The sequence below is a fragment of the Microcaecilia unicolor genome, chromosome 1 (assembly GCF_901765095.1).
Source record: "Microcaecilia unicolor chromosome 1, aMicUni1.1, whole genome shotgun sequence".
Taxonomy (NCBI): domain Eukaryota; kingdom Metazoa; phylum Chordata; class Amphibia; order Gymnophiona; family Siphonopidae; genus Microcaecilia; species Microcaecilia unicolor.
Window position 1 is genome coordinate 704292219 of NC_044031.1, and position 16953 is coordinate 704309171.

Here is a 16953-nt window from a genome sequence, read left to right on the forward strand (position 1 = left end):
CCAAACTTTATTTTTCTTATGGGTCTTTGGGAGGGCTGATGGTGCAAGAATATCCTTCAAGTTTTTATGCCTTTTAAAGGAAACTGTGTCTTTCCTTGCAAAACGGGGTATGGTTTGAATGATAGGCCAATGCTTCCTAAGAATCTTGATATCATCATGCAACAGATAAAAAAAACCAAAAAACTCAGTATGGCTGATTCTACATTTCTTACTGAGAGAGGAAAGGTGAGGAGCTGAAACTCTGCACTAAGGTGCTGTTGCTTTGTATCTAGGAGCTGCTATCTGTAAGTAATATTTCTTCTTGTCAGTACCCCTTTTACCCCCAACACTTAAGCCAATTTTTTTAAACAGCAGTCATACTGTTTTTTAAATTGCTTTCACACACATCTATTTTTTAGGCTATCTTGGATGCACACTTGCTAAATAAGGAGAAAAGGTTTTAAAACCCTTATTAGGTATGTGTCCTCGGTCTCTAGATTTTTTATGATTCACATATTCACAGATACATGTTAACACACACACACATATATATATATATATATATATATATATATACAGTGGGGGAAATAAGTATTTGATCCCTTGCTGATTTTGTAAGTTTGCCCACTGACAAAGACATGAGCAGCCCATAATTGAAGGGTAGGTTATTGGTAACAGTGAGAGATAGCACATCACAAATTAAATCCGGAAAATCACATTGTGGAAAGTATATGAATTTATTTGCATTCTGCAGAGGGAAATAAGTATTTAATCCCTCTGGCAAACAAGACCTAATACTTGGTGGCAAAACCCTTGTTGGCAAGCACAGCGGTCAGACGTCTTCTGTAGTTGATGATGAGGTTTGCACACATGTCAGGAGGAATTTTGGTCCACTCCTCTTTGCAGATCATCTCTAAATCATTAAGAGTTCTGGGCTGTCGCTTGGCAACTCGCAGCTTCAGCTCCCTCCATAAGTTTTCAATGGGATTAAGGTCTGGTGACTGGCTAGGCCACTCCATGACCCTAATGTGCTTCTTCCTGAGCCACTCCTTTGTTGCCTTGGCTGTATGTTTTGGGTCATTGTCGTGCTGGAAGACCCAGCCACGACCCATTTTTAAGGCCCTGACGGAGGGAAGGAGGTTGTCACTCAGAATTGTACGGTACATGGCCCCATCCATTCTCCCATTGATGCGGTGAAGTAGTCCTGTGCCCTTAGCAGAGAAACACCCCCAAAACATAACATTTCCACCTCCATGCTTGACAGTGGGGACGGTGTTCTTTGGGTCATAGGCAGCATTTCTCTTCCTCCAAACACGGCGAGTTGAGTTCATGCCAAAGAGCTCAATTTTTGTCTCATCTGACCACAGCACCTTCTCCCAATCACTCTCGGCATCATCCAGGTGTTCACTGGCAAACTTCAGACGGGCCGTCACATGTGCCTTCCGGAGCAGGGGGACCTTGCGGGCACTGCAGGATTGCAATCCGTTATGTCGTAATGTGTTACCAATGGTTTTCGTGGTGACAGTGGTCCCAGCTGCCTTGAGATCATTGACAAGTTCCCCCCTTGTAGTTGTAGGCTGATTTCTAACCTTCCTCATGATCAAGGATACCCCACGAGGTGAGATTTTGCGTGGAGCCCCAGATCTTTGTCGATTGACAGTCATTTTGTACTTCTTCCATTTTCTTACTATGGCACCAACAGTTGTCTCCTTCTCGCCCAGCGTCTTACTGATGGTTTTGTAGCCCATTCCAGCCTTGTGCAGGTGTATGATCTTGTCCCTGACATCCTTAGACAGCTCCTTGCTCTTGGCCATTTTGTAGAGGTTAGAGTCTGACTGATTCACTGAGTCTGTGGACAGGTGTCTTTCATACAGGTGACCATTGCCGACAGCTGTCTGTCATGCAGGTAACGAGTTGATTTGGAGCATCTACCTGGTCTGTAGGGGCCAGATCTCTTACTGGTTGGTGGGGGATCAAATACTTATTTCCCTCTGCAGAATGCAAATAAATTCATATACTTTCCACAATGTGATTTTCCGGATTTAATTTGTGATGTGCTATCTCTCACTGTTACCAATAACCTACCCTTCAATTATGGGCTGCTCATGTCTTTGTCAGTGGGCAAACTTACAAAATCAGCAAGGGATCAAATACTTATTTCCCCCACTGTATATATATATATATATATATATATATATATATATATATATATATATATATATATATGGCCATTTGTTAACATTCACCTCACTATGGAGTCCATCCACACATTGAGTCTCCAGAGCTCTGCCTGTCTCTTGGGCCCTACGCGTGGAATGGGTAGCATTTCAGAAAATGCTACCCTAGAGGATCTAGATTTGAGCTTTCTACCTAAGAGCCTAAAGTTGGCTTCCAGAACCTCTCTCCCACATTTTCCTATGTCATTAGTACCCACATGTACCAAGATAGCCCGCTCCTCCCCAGCACTATCTAAAATCCTATCTAGGTGACGCGTGAGGTCCGCCACCTTCGCACCAGGCAGGCAAGTCACCAGGCGATCCTCACGTCCACCAGCCACCCAGCTATCTATATGCCTAATGATAGAATCACCAACTACAACAGCTGCCCTAACTTTTCCCTCCCGGGCAACACTTGGAGACATATCCTTGGTGCGAGAGGATAGTACATCCCCTGGTGGGCAGGTCCTGGCTACAGGAGTACTTCCTACTTCACCAGGGTGATGTTCTCCTTCTAGGAGACCTCCCTCCTCCAAGGTAGCACAGGGGCTACCAGACTGGAGGTGGGACTTCTCTACAACATCCCTGTAGGTCTCCTCTATGTACCTCTCTGTCTCCCTCAGCTCCACCAAGTCTGCTACTCTAGCCTCAAGAGAATGGACACGTTCTCTGAGAGCTAGGAGCTCTTTGCACCGGGCACACACATATGACATATCACCAACTGGGAGATAATCACATGTGTGACACTCAATGCAAAAGACTGGATAGCACCCCTCTCGCTGCTAGACTGCTGACTCCATGTTAGTGTTTAAAACGTGCTACAGTATTCAGGATATTAGCCTAATATAAAAGTGTCTTTTAGTTTATATAGTATATTGTATGATTTATTTAGTGTTTCCTTCTTAGATGGTAATGAAATGTATTTAAAACTCTGTAAGAGCACGCCTTGCTTGCTACCCTAATTACAATAACTGACTATAAATGAAGAGTTGTCCTAGGGGTGGGTGGGAAGACTAAACTTGATCCTGCAGTGCCTGCTAGATTCTGTTAATGCTGTGGTACAAAGTTTTTAAAACTAAGTGGAAAAGATTATGGAGATAAGTTGATAAAATTGGTTTTTATATTTTTATTTTGCCTAACACTAACCTACAATTCCTCCTTTAAACCCCAATCTTTAAGTTCCCAAAGCACAAAGCAAAATAGTGTTCACTTACCAGAGAAATGTCCTCTTCTCTCGGAACTTCTCAGAAAGAAAGTTCAGTGGGACCTTTCCTCTTTATATAGTTTTGAATCTAAGGGGCCTTTTTTAAACAGGCTCTTTGAAGCTGACTCAGCAACCTAAGCAAGTATTCTACTTCCCCACACCTTAATTAACACTTAATTGAGGTCGCTGGATGAGCTCATCTCCAGCAGCCAAGGAACAGAAAATAACTGCCTTTTAGAACAAGAGTTTTTGGCTGTTTAGATGTCAGGAAGTATTTTTTCACGGAGAGGGTGGTGGATGCTTGGAATGCCCTCCCGCGGGAGGTGGTGGAGATGAAAACGGTAACGGAATTCAAACGTGTGGGATATGCATAAAGGAATCCTGTGCAGTAGGAATGGATCCTCAGAAGCTTAGCCAAAATTGGGTGGCGGAGCAGGTGGGGGAAGAGAGGTTGGTGGTTGGGAGGCGAGGATAGTAGAGGGCAGACTTATACGGTCTGTGCCAGAGCCGGTGATGGGAGGCGGGACTGGTGGTTGGGAGGCGGGAAATACTGCTGGGCAGACTTGTACGGTCTGTGCCCTGAAAAAGGTAGGTACAAATCAAGGTAAGGTATACACATATGAGTTTATTTTGTTGGGCAGACTGGATGGACCATGCAGGTCTTTTTCTGCCATCATCTACTATGTTATGTTACCTCTAGAAAAGGTTTCAATTTAAAACTATGGGAAAAATGCCTATTTCTAGAGAAATTTTCAGTTTAAAACTATGGGAAAAGGGTTTGTACACTATGGCAACTAGTTAATGATGTGCTATTTAAGATATGATTTTAATTGATTGAAATTGTATGTCTGGTTCGACAGTGTAAACCCCTGCCACAGCCTTTAGGCAAAATGTCGCCATTGTCAGGTATTAGCATAATAGAGTATCTCCATATCTGTTGGTCTGCTTCTTGCAGATTGCTATCTTCATACACAATTATACAGGGGCAGCAGAACATCTTTTTGCTTGGAACAGCCAAACAAACCAAGCTCTGCTCCCCCTCCTCCACCACGCTGGTGATAATGTGTGAAGAAAAAAAAATACTCATAGGGCCATGGCCTGTGGCCCATCCTGTTTTGCTGTCTATACAATTACATATATATATATGGCAGTCAGTTTTGCAAAGTCTACAGGGTTTTATTTATAGAAAGTCTTTCTAAAATCATCCTCTATGTGCAATCCAGAGAACTGTTGCCTACATGATATGGAGATTTGCTTTCTCATCTGCAGTCTGAAAATCCCACCAGTTTCTATGCATAATAAGTACTAGGAGTTTCAGAAAGTTTGGATAGAAGTGGAATAGGAAATAAATATGGAAAAATATCAATTCAGCAAGCTTATTATGGGGGAGTAGGAAATGCAATACTTTTAAGATCATTTTAATAAAAGGCTCTTGTGTTCGACAGAAGAAAATCACTTCTTTCACAACCACTATTTTACCAACACAGCTAGCAAGACTGTCAAAATGGTTTTAACAGAAGTTATATCAAAGTACAAAAGGTGAACAGTTCAGGAGAACTGAATATCATCTCGGCCTTACCTCTCCTTCCAGGAAGGCTACCCTTTCTAAGAGCTGCTGTATGAGTAAGTCTTTGTGGTGTATTCTTGTTCTTAATATTTCAACCTATGAAAAGATATGAATACATATATTTAAATAATAACAATTTATCTTATACTCCTTCAAACTAAAAATTCTTGATTTCAGGTTATATGGGATTTTAGATATTATTACTTCAGCACCCCAATAAATAACTCTTTGCCAGAGAATGTAGTAACAGCGGTTAGCATATCTGGGTTTAAAAAAAGTTTGGACAAATTCCTGGAGGAAAAGTCCATAGTCTGCTATTGAGACAGACATGGGGAAGCAACTGCTTGCCCCGCAATTGGTAGCATGGAATGTTGCTGCTAACTGGGTTTCTGACAGGTACTTGTGACCTGGCCATTATTTGGAAAACAGGATTCTGGGCTAGATGGACCATTGGTCTGACCTAGTATGGCTACTCTTAACTAGTAAGAAGCTGGTAAGAATGAAGTTACAAGTGTCCACATGGTATACTTAAAGGATAGTACTACAACTAGGCACCCACATTCACCTGCCCCTCAAGTACATAAATATACAGAACACTATACATTTTCACGCAAGTGTACACTTACTGTGAAAGTGACAGTAGGGTGACTAAGTGGGAATTTGTAGGGGAGAATGAGAACCTGACAGTTGGTAGATATCTGGGAAGCGGGGGAGTATTAGATGGGTTGGGAGTAGTGAGGGCATGAGGTGAGAGGAAGGGTATACAAAGGGTGGGGAGAAGTTGAGACATGCAGTAAATGACTTGGAGGACTGGAGACAGGATGAGAGGCAGTAGAAATTGGGTGAATCTCCTCATAAAGATGGTTAGTACTGTACTCTGTGCCTATGGTCCTGCTTGCTAGAATTGATCTGGGTCATCAACAGAGTCAGAAGGAGAATAGAACAGTCATTTTGGCCTGGTCATTGGAAGTAAGCAAGCAGACAGTTGAGAGTTTAGAGAGCCAAATCGTAAAGAGAAGGGATGACGTCAGTGGAGCACAAAGAGGTGAGTGTGGGATGGGGTTGGGTTTGGAATGGTAAGAAAGGAGTGGGGGGGGGGGGGGGGCAAAAGAGGGAAAGGAATAGTGGGGGAAGAAATGGGTTGTGCTACAGAGGAAAATGTGAGAGGTGGCAAGAGGGGGAGAAAGGGATAGGACTGGGCAAGAAGGAAAGAGGTAAGTGTGTGTGTGTGTGTGGGGGGAATAGGGAGTAAGAGAGGGAAGAAAGGGTAGGCAGAGCAATGGAAATTCACGGCAGAAGAAGGTAAGCATGAAGGGCTGGGTCCAAGAGCATGAGGTGAGGTACACGATAGAAAGAGAGGGTATGGCAACAGGAGGGGAAGAGAAGGTAGTAAGGTGTGAGAGGGTAGGGAAAAGAGAGATGAAGTAAGAGAGAGGAGTGTGGGTGAAGACAGAGGAGACAAGAGTGGAGGGAGCTTTTGGAAAGGCTGATGCATGAGTACTGGGTGACATAGGAGAACCTTCAGCCTTACCATGGCCCCCCCAATTAATTTTCAGATCCCTAGACTTTTGACTCCTCCCTCCAAAATTTTGTGAAGGTTTACATTACCTAACCAAAAGTGCCTGAGTTCAGTGAGTAAAAATGACAAAATCCAACAAATAGAAATATCTGCTGCTTGATAAGCAGTATAAAATCTATTGTACTGTTTTAGGATATTGCCAGGTACTTGTAACCTGGATTGGCCACAGTTGGAAACAAGATGCTGGGCTTGATGGACCTTCGGTCTGTCCCAGTATGGCTATACTTATAATCACTTCCACTTGGAAAAAATATTGTGATCATAATCTGGTAAAATACAGCACCTGTGATGCTATTATAAGACAACACACTTAGAACTTAAGGTGTTTATGTACTCTGCTTGGGTCTGCATTTGACAAAAATAAAATTTTAAAAAGTTGAACTCTTGCACCTTAATGAAAGATCAGGACAGAGCACTTGCAGCATGCATGATACAAAACTCTTACTGGAAGTACTTTCCAAAAAAACATGCAAAGTAGTCTGCCAAAGAACGAGTCAGAAAATTCTAGGACTATCCATGAAGACAATGAACTTCTATACAAAAATAAATAAACAAACCAGTAACAATGTACAATGGCTTGCAATTATTCATGCTCTATGTCATGGATGGATACAAATCTTGGTATTTCATTTTTGTGTCATCTGTACACAGTTTTCAGAAAAAGTGAAGATACTTACCTGTATAGCAGGTATTCTCCGAGGACAGCAGGCTGATTGTTCTCACAGTTGGGTTGACGCTCACGTCGGCCCAGGATCGGAAGTTTTGCTAGCAAAAATCTAAAAAATCTTCCACTCTTCTGGCGCGCAAGCGGTGCGTACTGCGCATGTGTGGACCGGTTTCCCACCCGTCGCATGAGTAAGGACCTCAGTGTAGTCCAAAAGCAAGAGGAGAACAATAACAACTCCAAAGGGGAGGAGGGCGGGTTCGTGAGAACAATCAGCCTACTGTCCTTGGAGAATACCTGCTACAGGTAAGTATCTTCGCTTTCTCCGAGGACAAGCAGGCTGCTTGTTCTCACAGTTGGGGTATCCATAGCTGCCAGGCTCAATCAAAACAATGAACATTGGTCAATTGGGCCTCGCAATGGTGAGGACATAATAGAGATTGACCTGAAAAGAAACACAACTAAGTGAGAGTGTAGCCTGGAACAGAACAGAAATGGGCCTAGGAGGGTGGAGTTGGATTCTAAACCCTGAACAGATTTTGCAGGCTGCTGAAGGCAGTAGTGAAATGTGAATGTGTGAACTGATGACCACGTTGCAGCCTTGCAAATCTCTTCAACAGAAGCTGACTTCAAGTGAGCCATTGACGCAGCCATGGTTCTGACATTATGTGAACATGGCCCTCGAATCAGCCCTGCTTGGGCATAAAGGATATGCAATCCGCTAGCCAATTAGAGATTGTGTGTTTTCCGACAGCGACTCCCCTCCTGTTGGGATCAAAAGAAACAAACAACTGGGCGGACTGTCTATAGGGCTTTGTCCACTCCACGTAAAAGGCCAGTGCTCTCTTACAGTCCAAGGTGTGCAACTTGTCTTCACCAGGGCGGGTATGTGGATGGGGAAAAAATGTTGGCAAGACAATTGACTGGTTCAGGTGGAACTCCGACACCACCTTTGGCAAGAACTTAGGGTGAGTGCGGAGGACTACTCTGTTATGATGAAACTTGATATAAGGTGCATGCACTACCAGGGCTTGGAGCTCACTGACTCTATGAGCTGAAGTAACAGCCACCAAGAAAATTTAATTTATTATATTTGTATCCCACCTTATCCCACCTATTTGCAGGCTCAAAGTGGCTTACATAGTATTATTAACATGGTTTTTCCAGTGTATCAAGTATTGTTAGTATTGTGTAGAGATTAATTAAGGGAAGAAAGAGAAGGAAGGGATTTATTGGGTATTTCATAATTGAATGGGTTGGTGAAGTGGATTAGTGGGGCTGTAGGTTCTCATTGTAGGCTTTGTTGAAGAAGTATGTCTTCAGAGATTTGCGAAAGGTAGTTGTTTCGTCGATTATTTTCAGTTCTGTGGGTAATGCATTCCATAACTGCGTGCTCTTGTATGAAAAGGTGGTGGCGTGCATCAGCTTGTATTTTAGTCCTTAACAGCTGGGGAAGTGTAGGTTGAGAAATTTGCGAGATGATCTTGTGGCGTTTCTGGGAGGTAGGTCCACGAGGTTTAGCATTTAGGTTGGGGTGTCTGCGTGAATGATTTTGTGTACAATCGTGCAGATCTTGAATGCAATGCGTTCCTTAAGTGGGAGCCAGTGAAGTTTCTCTCTTAAGGGTTTTGAACGTTCATATTTAGCTTTTCCATATACGAGTCTGGCGGCCGTATTCTGGGCTGTCTGGAGTTTTTTTAATAGTCTGTTCTTTGTAGCCAGCGTACAGTGCGTTGCAGTAGTCCAGATGACTTATTAACATTGACTGTACCAAGGTACGGAAGATGTATCTCGGGAAGAATGGTTTTACTCTTTTGAGTTTCCACATGGAGAAAAACATTTTTTTCGTAGTGTTTTTCACATGGGCATCAAGAGTAAGGTTTCGATCAATGGTGACTCCAAGAATTTTCAAGTTTTGTGAGATAGGAAGAGAACAGTATGGTGTGGTTATGGTGCAGAAGTTTTTTGTGTTATATTGTGAGGTAAGTACAAGACATTGTGTTTTTTCTGCATTAAGTTTTAGTTGGAATGCATCTGCCCAGGTGTGCATTATTTGGATGCTTTGGTTGATCTCGTTGGTGATTTCATTTAGATCCTGTTTGAACGGGATGGAAATTGTGAAGTCATCTGCATATATGTAAGGGTTGAGGTTTTGATTGGCTAGGAGTTTGGCTAAAGGTATCATGATTAGGTTGAATAAAGATGGTGAGAGGGGGGATCCTTGGGGTACTCCACATTCAGGTGTCCATGGGAGTGATCTGTCCGCGTTCGTTGTTACTTGGTATGATCTTGTGGTTAGGAATCCTTTGAACCATTTGAGAACTGTGCCTCCTACTCCGAAGTATTCTAGTATATGTAAAAGTATTTCATGGTTAACCATGTCAAAGGCGCTGGACGTGTCGAATTGTAGGAGGAGTATGTTGTTACCAGTTGCAATTGCTTGTTTAAACGAGTTCATTGCGGACACTAGAACTGTTTCAGTGCTGTGATTTGACCGAAATCCTGATTGAGGCTCGTGCAGGATTGAGTGTTTATTTAGGTATTCAGTAAGTTGTTTCGTCACTATGCCTTCCATGAGTTTGGTTATAAGTGGAATAGATGCTACTGGGCGATAGTTGGTTAGGTCCATTGTGCTTTTCTTAGCATCTTTCGGTAGCGGAGTAAGTAGGATGTTTCCTTTATCCGTGGGAAAGAGCCCATTTTGTAGTCTGTAATTTACGTGGGTCGTTTGGGTGCAGATCTTATTAGACTATTAGGGCAAATGTCTAGTTTGCATTGCGATTTGGCCTTCCAGGTCAAATACTTCAGATGGCAGGAATTCAGTGGCTCAAAAGGAGCTTTCAGCAGCTGGGTGAGAATGACGTTGAGATCCCATGACACTGGTGGAGGTTTTAAAGGGGACTTTGACAAAAGCAAACCTCTCATGAAGCGAACAACTAACGGCTGTCCAGAGATAGGCTTACCCGCTACACGTTGATAAGCACTAATTGCACTAAGGTGAACTCTTACTCTGATAAGTGTAGAAGGCATTCAAGCAGGGTCTGTGTAGGACAAGAAAAAGGATCTAGGGCCTTGCTGTCACACCAGATGGCAAACCTCCTCCATTTGAAAGAATAACACTTTTTCGTGGTATCTTTCCTGGAAGCAAGCAAGACTCGGGAGATACCCTCTGAAAGACCTAAAGAGGCAATTTCTAAGCTCTCAACATCCAGGCCTTGAGAGCCAGAGACTGGAGGTTGGGATGTAGAAGCGACCCCTCATTCTGGGTGATGAGGGTCGGGAAAACACTCCAATCTCCACGGTTCTTCGGAGGACAACTCCAGAAGAAGAGGAAACCAGATCTGACGAGGCCAGAAGAGAGCAACCACGATCATTGTCCCGCGGTCTTGCTTGAGTTTCAGCAAAGTCTTCCCTACTAGAGGTATGGGAGGATACGCATACATAAGGCCTGTCCCCCAATGCAGGAGAAAGGCATCTGACGCTAGTCTGTCATGGGCCTGAAGTGTGGAACAGAATTGAGGGACTTTGTGATTGATCTTAGTGGCGAAAAGATCTACCGAGGGGGTGCCCCACGCTCAGAAGATCTTGTGGACAGCGCCCATGTTTAGCGACCACTTCTGATGGTTGCATGATCCTGCTCCACCTGTTGGCCAGACTGTTGTTTACGCCTGCCAGATACGTGGCTTGGAGAAACATGCCGTGACAGCGTGCCCAAAGCCACATCCGGACGTCTTCCTGACACAGAGGGCGAGATCCTGTGCCCCCTTGCTTGTTGGTGTAATACATAGCAACCTGATTGTCTGAATCAGAATGATTTGGTTGGACAGCCAATATCTGAAAGTCTTGAGAGAGTTCCAGATTGCTCATAATTCCAGGAGGTTGATCTGAAGACCCTTTTCCGGAAAAGACCAAGCGCCTTGAGTGTGAAGCCCATCTACATGAGCTCCCCACCCTAGGAGGGATGCATCTGTCGTCAACAATTTTTGTGGTTGAGGAATTTAGAAAGGATGTCCCAAGGTCAAATTGGATCGAATGGTCCACCACTGAAGGGAACTGCAAAAGTCGGTGGAGAGATAGATCACATCCTCTAGATCCCCTGTGGCCTGGCACCACTGGCAAGCTAGGGTCCATTGAGCTGATCTCATATGTAGGCGTGCCATGGGAGTTACATGAACTGTGGAGGCCATATGTCCTAAGAGTCTCAACATCTGCTGAGCTGTGATCTGTTGAGACGCTCGAGCCATGGACACGAGGGCCAGGAGATTGTCTGCCCTTGCCATGGACACGAGGGCCAGGAGATTGTCTGCCCTTGCCTGGGGAAGGTAAGCTCGAGATGTCCGTCTGTCCAACAGAGCTCCAATGAACTCCAATTTTTGAACCGGGACGAGATGGGACTTGGGATAATTGATCACGAACCCCAGTAGCTCTAGCACTCGAATAGTAATCCGCATGGACTGTAGAGTGCCTGCCTCCGAGGTGCTCCTTACCAGCCAATCGTCGCGATAAGGGAACACATGCACTCCCAGTCTGCGTAACGATGCTGCAACAACAGCCAGGCACTTTGTGAAAACCCTGGGCGAAGACGCGAGGCCAAAGTGCAGTACACAGTAATGAAAGTGCCGCGTTCCCAACCGAAATCGAAGATACTACCTGTGAGCTGGGAGTATCGAGATGTGGGTATAGGCATCCTTTAAGTCCAGACAGCATAGCCAATCGTTTTCCTGAATCATGGGAAGAAGGGTGCCCAGGGAAACCATTCTGAACTTTTCTCGGACTAGGAATTTGTTCAGGGCCCTTAGGTCTAGGATGGGACGCATCCCCCCTGTTTTCTTTTGCACAAAGAAGTACCTGGAATAGAATCCCAGCCCTCTTCCCCTGGTGGAACGAGTTCGACCGCACTGGCCTTTAGAAGGGCGGAGAGTTCCTCTGCAAGTACCTGCTCGTGCTGGGAGCTGTTGGAATGAACTCCCAGTGGAAAATTTGGAGGCTTGGATTCCAGATTGAGAGTGTATCCTAACCGGACTACTTGAAAAACCCACCAGTTGGAAGTTATAAGAGGCCACCTTTGGTGAAAAAATATTAACCTCCCCCCCCCCCCCCCCCAACCGGTAAGTCATCCGGAACGGACACTTGCACTGTGGCTATGCTGCACCGGAGCCTGTCAAAAGCCCATCCCTTGCTTTTGCTGGGGAGCCGCAGGGGCCTTAGGCGCACGCTGTTGACGAAAACGGGCATGCTGGGACTGAGCCTGGGTAGGCTGCCGAGAAGCAGGAGTGTACCTACACCTATTATAGGAATAGGGAGCACTCCTCTTCCCTCCAAAAAACTTCCTACATGAAGAGGTGGTAGCAAAAGACGCCCGGCGGGAGAGAGAATTCATAGCATCATTGTGCTTTTTGACCTAATCGACCACATCCTCTACTTTTTCACGAAAAAGGTTATCCCCCCGGCAAGGAAGATCCGCCATTCGCTGCTGGATCTTATGATCCAGGTCAGAGACATGCAGCCATGAGAGTCTGCGCATCACTATAACTTGAGCAGCTATTCTGGATGTCACATCAAAAGTGTCGTAAATATCCCTGGCCAGGATTCTGCTGCCTGACCACCTGGTGAAAAGGTTCGGCCAGATCCAGAGGAAGCGCTTCGACCAAACTAGACAGTTCCCTCACCGAGTTCCACAATGGATGCTCGTGTAGAGCTGGTATGTCTGAATCTTGGCTGCGAGCATAGCGGCCTGATACGTCTTCCTCCCAAAAGAATCCAAGGTCCTAGACTCTCTGCCTGGGGAGTTAAAAGCAGCATCAAAAAGGTGGGCTTTTAGCTTAGATTTGAAGACGGCCAGAGATGGAGCTTGACGTACCGGCTCAGGAAGTCTATTCCAGGCATATGGTGAGGCAAGATAAAAGGAACAAAGTCTGGAGTTAGCGATGGAGGAGAAGGGTGCAGATAAGAGAGATTTACACAGCGAATGGAGTTCCCGGGGAGGAATGTAGGGAGAGATGAGAGTGAAGAGGTACTGAGGAGCTGCAGAGTAAATGCACTTATAAGTCAATAGGAGGAGTTTGAACTGTATGCGGAAACGGATAAGAAGCCAGTGAAGTGATTTGAGGAGAGGGCATAATGACACTGGTGGAATATTAGTCGTGCAGCAGAATTTTGAACAGATTGAAGAGGAGAGAGATGGCTAAGTGGTAGACCTGTGAGAAGCAAGTTGCAATAGTCTAAGCGAGAGGTGATAAGAGTGTGGATCACGGTTCTGGTAGTGTGGTCAGAAAGGAAAGGGCGAATTTTGGTGATATTATAGAGAAAGAAACGACAGGTTTTAGCAGTCTGCTGAATATGTGCAGAGAAGGAGAGGGAGGAGTCGAAGATGACCCCAAGGTTACGAGCTGATGAGACAGGAAGGATGAGAGAGTGTTATCCACAGAGATAGAGAATGGGGGAGGAGGAGAGGTTGGTTTAGGGGGAAAGATAAGAAACTCAGTCTTGGTCATGTTTAGTTTCAGATGGCGCTGAGACATCCAGGCAGCAATGTCAGACAGGCAGGCTGATACTTTGGCCTGGATTTCGGCTGAGATTTCTAGGGTGGAGAGGTAGATCTGGGAGTTGTCAGCATAAAGATGATACTGAAAACCATGGGATGAGATCAGAGTATCAAGGGAAGAAGTGTAGATGGAGAAACGAAGAGGTCTCAGGACAGATCCCTGAGGTACACCAACTGACAGTGGGATAGAAGTAGAGGAGGATCCACTAGATTATACACTAAAGGTATGCTGGGAGAGATAAGAAGAAAACCAGGAAAGAACAGAGCCCTGAAATCCAAGTGAGGACAGCGTATCAAGGAGTAGGCTGTGATCAACAGTGACAAAAGCAGCAGATAGATCGAGAAGGATGAGGATAGAATAGAGACCTTTGGATCTGGCCAGGAACAGATCACTGGAGACTTTAGCAAGCGATGTTTCAGTTGAATGAAGGGGGCGAAAGCCAGATTGAAGTGGATCAAGAATAGCTTGAGATGAAAGAAAGTCAAAGCAACGGAGGTAACAATACGTTCAAGTATCTTGGATAGGAAAGGGAGGAGAGAGATGGGGCGATATTTGGAAGGACAGGTAGGGTCCAATGAAGGTTTTTTAAGAAGTGGTGTGACTACGGCATGTTTGAAGGCATCAGGAACAGCGCAGTGGAAAGTGAAAGATTGAGGATATGGAAGATAAAAGGGATGACAGTAGGAGAGATAGTGCTAAGTAGATGGGTGGGAATAGGATCAGAGGAACAGGTAGTTTGTTTCGAGGAGGAAATAAGATGTGTAGTTTCCTCTTCAGTGATTTCAGAAAAGGAAGAAAAGGAGGCAGGGGTTGGAAGGGTGAGAGAATGGACTAAGGGAAGGAGAGGTGGAGGTGACCTGGTTGAGAATTCAAGTTTAATCTTGTGAACCTTATCATGAAAGAACTCAGCCAGAGTCTGGGGAGAAAGTGAAGGGGGGGGGGGGGGGTTGGAGGTGAAGGCACTTTGAGGAGAGAGTTCAGTGTGGCAAAGAGATGTCGAGGGTTTGAGCCAAGAGAATTTGTCAACTGGATATAATAGTCCTATTTGGCAAGTAAAAGAGCTAAAACAGCAGACTGGAAGGAGGTCAGCAAGAATTTGAAATGTATGAAGTCAGCATGGGCACGGGATTTCAGCCAAAGGTGTTCGGCAGAGTGGGCACAGGAACATAGGTAGCGAATTCTATTCACCATTATCTGCTCTCCGTGGACTCTGTACTGGGACTCAGCTTTTTTGGGGACCACTGGATTAGAGAGAGGGATCGACCAGTTTCATATAAGAACTTCCCTGAGTGTATTATGCAAAGAAGCCATTGCAACCTCTGTAGGTGGAGAAGGATAATCCAAGACCTCAAGCATCTCAGCCCTGGGCTCATCCACAACCTCCATAGGAAAGGGAATATCCTTAGACATTTCCCGGACAAAGGAGGAAAAAGAAAGACTCTTAGGCGGAGACATCCTTCTCTCAATGGGCGGAGTAGGATCAGAGGGGACCCCATAGGACTCTTCTTCAGAGAAGTATCTGGGATCTTTTTTTTTTTTTTTTTATTTGTACCCCGCGCTTTCCCACTCATGGCAGGCTCAATGCAGTATTTTATACCTGGGGCAATGGAGGGTTAAGTGACTTGCCCAGAATCACAAGGAGCTGCCTGTGCCTGCAGTGGAAATTGAACCCAGCTCTCCAGGACCAAAGTCCACCATTCTAACCACTAGGCCACTCCTCTTCCTCCCACAAATGCTCATCCTCGGTATCGGACAAAAGCTCTCTAACAGCAGCCCGAACCTGAGCCTGTCTCGACGTCGAGAAACGACGACCTCGAGGGTGATGTCAAGAAGTTGACCCCTGCCTGGACTGCAGTGAAGCTTCCTCCTCCAACATCGAAGGAGAGTCAACCCGGGTGGCAGCAGACCCCAATGCCGCAAGTGGCACCGAGGTCGAGGACCTCACACAGGCGAAGGACCAGATGCCACTTCAACAGACCGTGCAGAAGGCACAAGCACCCCTGGCACCATAGTAGACTGGCGCAGCAATCCCTCCAGAAGCTCTGGAAGAATGGCCCTGATGCGCTCGTCGAGAGCCGCCATCAGAAAAGGCTGCAGGGCCGGTGCAGGGGCTGGTGGGAGAATCTGTGGGAGCTCGAGAGCCGGTACCAGGCTGCCAGAAGACCGATGCATCGGCACCTCCTGTATAGAGGGCGAGCAGTCCTCTCGGCACCGACGCTTCTCGGGTGCCGAATCCCTCGGCTCCCTTGAGCTTTCGGTACCGCGCGTGGAAGGATATCGATGACAGTGCTTCTTAGCCTTCGCTCGACGCCCGTCATTGAAGCTCCTCGGTAGCAAAGAGGAGGACATGGAATCCTCACGCCTCCTCGGGGCTGGGTCCGACGAAGGACGGTCCCAGGGGGGCCTGCATAGCAGTAGGCCTCAAGACAGGTGGAGACCCACTCAACGCCTCACTGTTCCCAGCGCGATGTGGTCGTTCGGCAGCCATTACCTGTGCTCTCAAAGTCGATGCTTCCCTCGATGTCGATGCCGCAACTTCGGTACCGATGTCGATGTCAAAGGACCGGACCGATCCGCAAAAAGTTTTTCTAGTTGAGCCTCCCGAGACACTTGGGTCCGTTTTTTCATCAAAGGACACAGCTTACAAGCAGCTGGTAGATGATCGGGCCCAAGGCACTGGAGATACCACACGTGGGGGTCGGTACCCGAGATGGTCCGGTTGCACCGAGTACAACGCTTAAAGCCGCTGGGTGTCCTCGATGACATGGATGGAAAAATGGCGTCTGCGAAATTAAAGGATGCGATTGTGCCAATTAAAAAGGCACAAAAAGGGAAACAAAAGACAGTTGCGGTGAATAGAAAAGAAACTTAAACCTAGTGACTAACACTAAGAAAATAAAGGGAACTACTCTACTTTTTTTTTTTTTTTTTAATTTTGTATAATGACGAACAAAAAAGAAAAAGGAAGCAATCATGCACAGACTCTTTCCTGGGCCGAGAGGAACACAGCGGGAAAAAAAAACGAGTCACTTCATACACAGAGAAAAAAATACTGAGATCCTTACTCACGCACTGGGCGGGAAACCGGTCCGCGCATGCATGGTGTACGCCGCTCGCGCGCCAGAAGACTCTGGACGATTTTTGCTACCAAAACTTCTGATCCTGGGCCGACGTCGACCCAACTTTGAGAACAAGCAGC

The 16953-nt window shown here is 45.8% G+C and overlaps 1 protein-coding gene across 1 annotated transcript in view; it reads right to left on the reverse strand.

Moving 5' to 3' along the window:
- Positions 1–16953, reverse strand: part of LOC115461666 (myocardial zonula adherens protein-like) — a 183881-nt gene that overhangs the window by 17106 nt on the left and 149822 nt on the right. The window contains exon 13 of the mRNA XM_030191665.1: positions 4979–5062. Within this exon, the coding sequence (XP_030047525.1) occupies positions 4979–5062 (84 nt within the window). The remainder of the gene's footprint in view (positions 1–4978; positions 5063–16953) is intronic.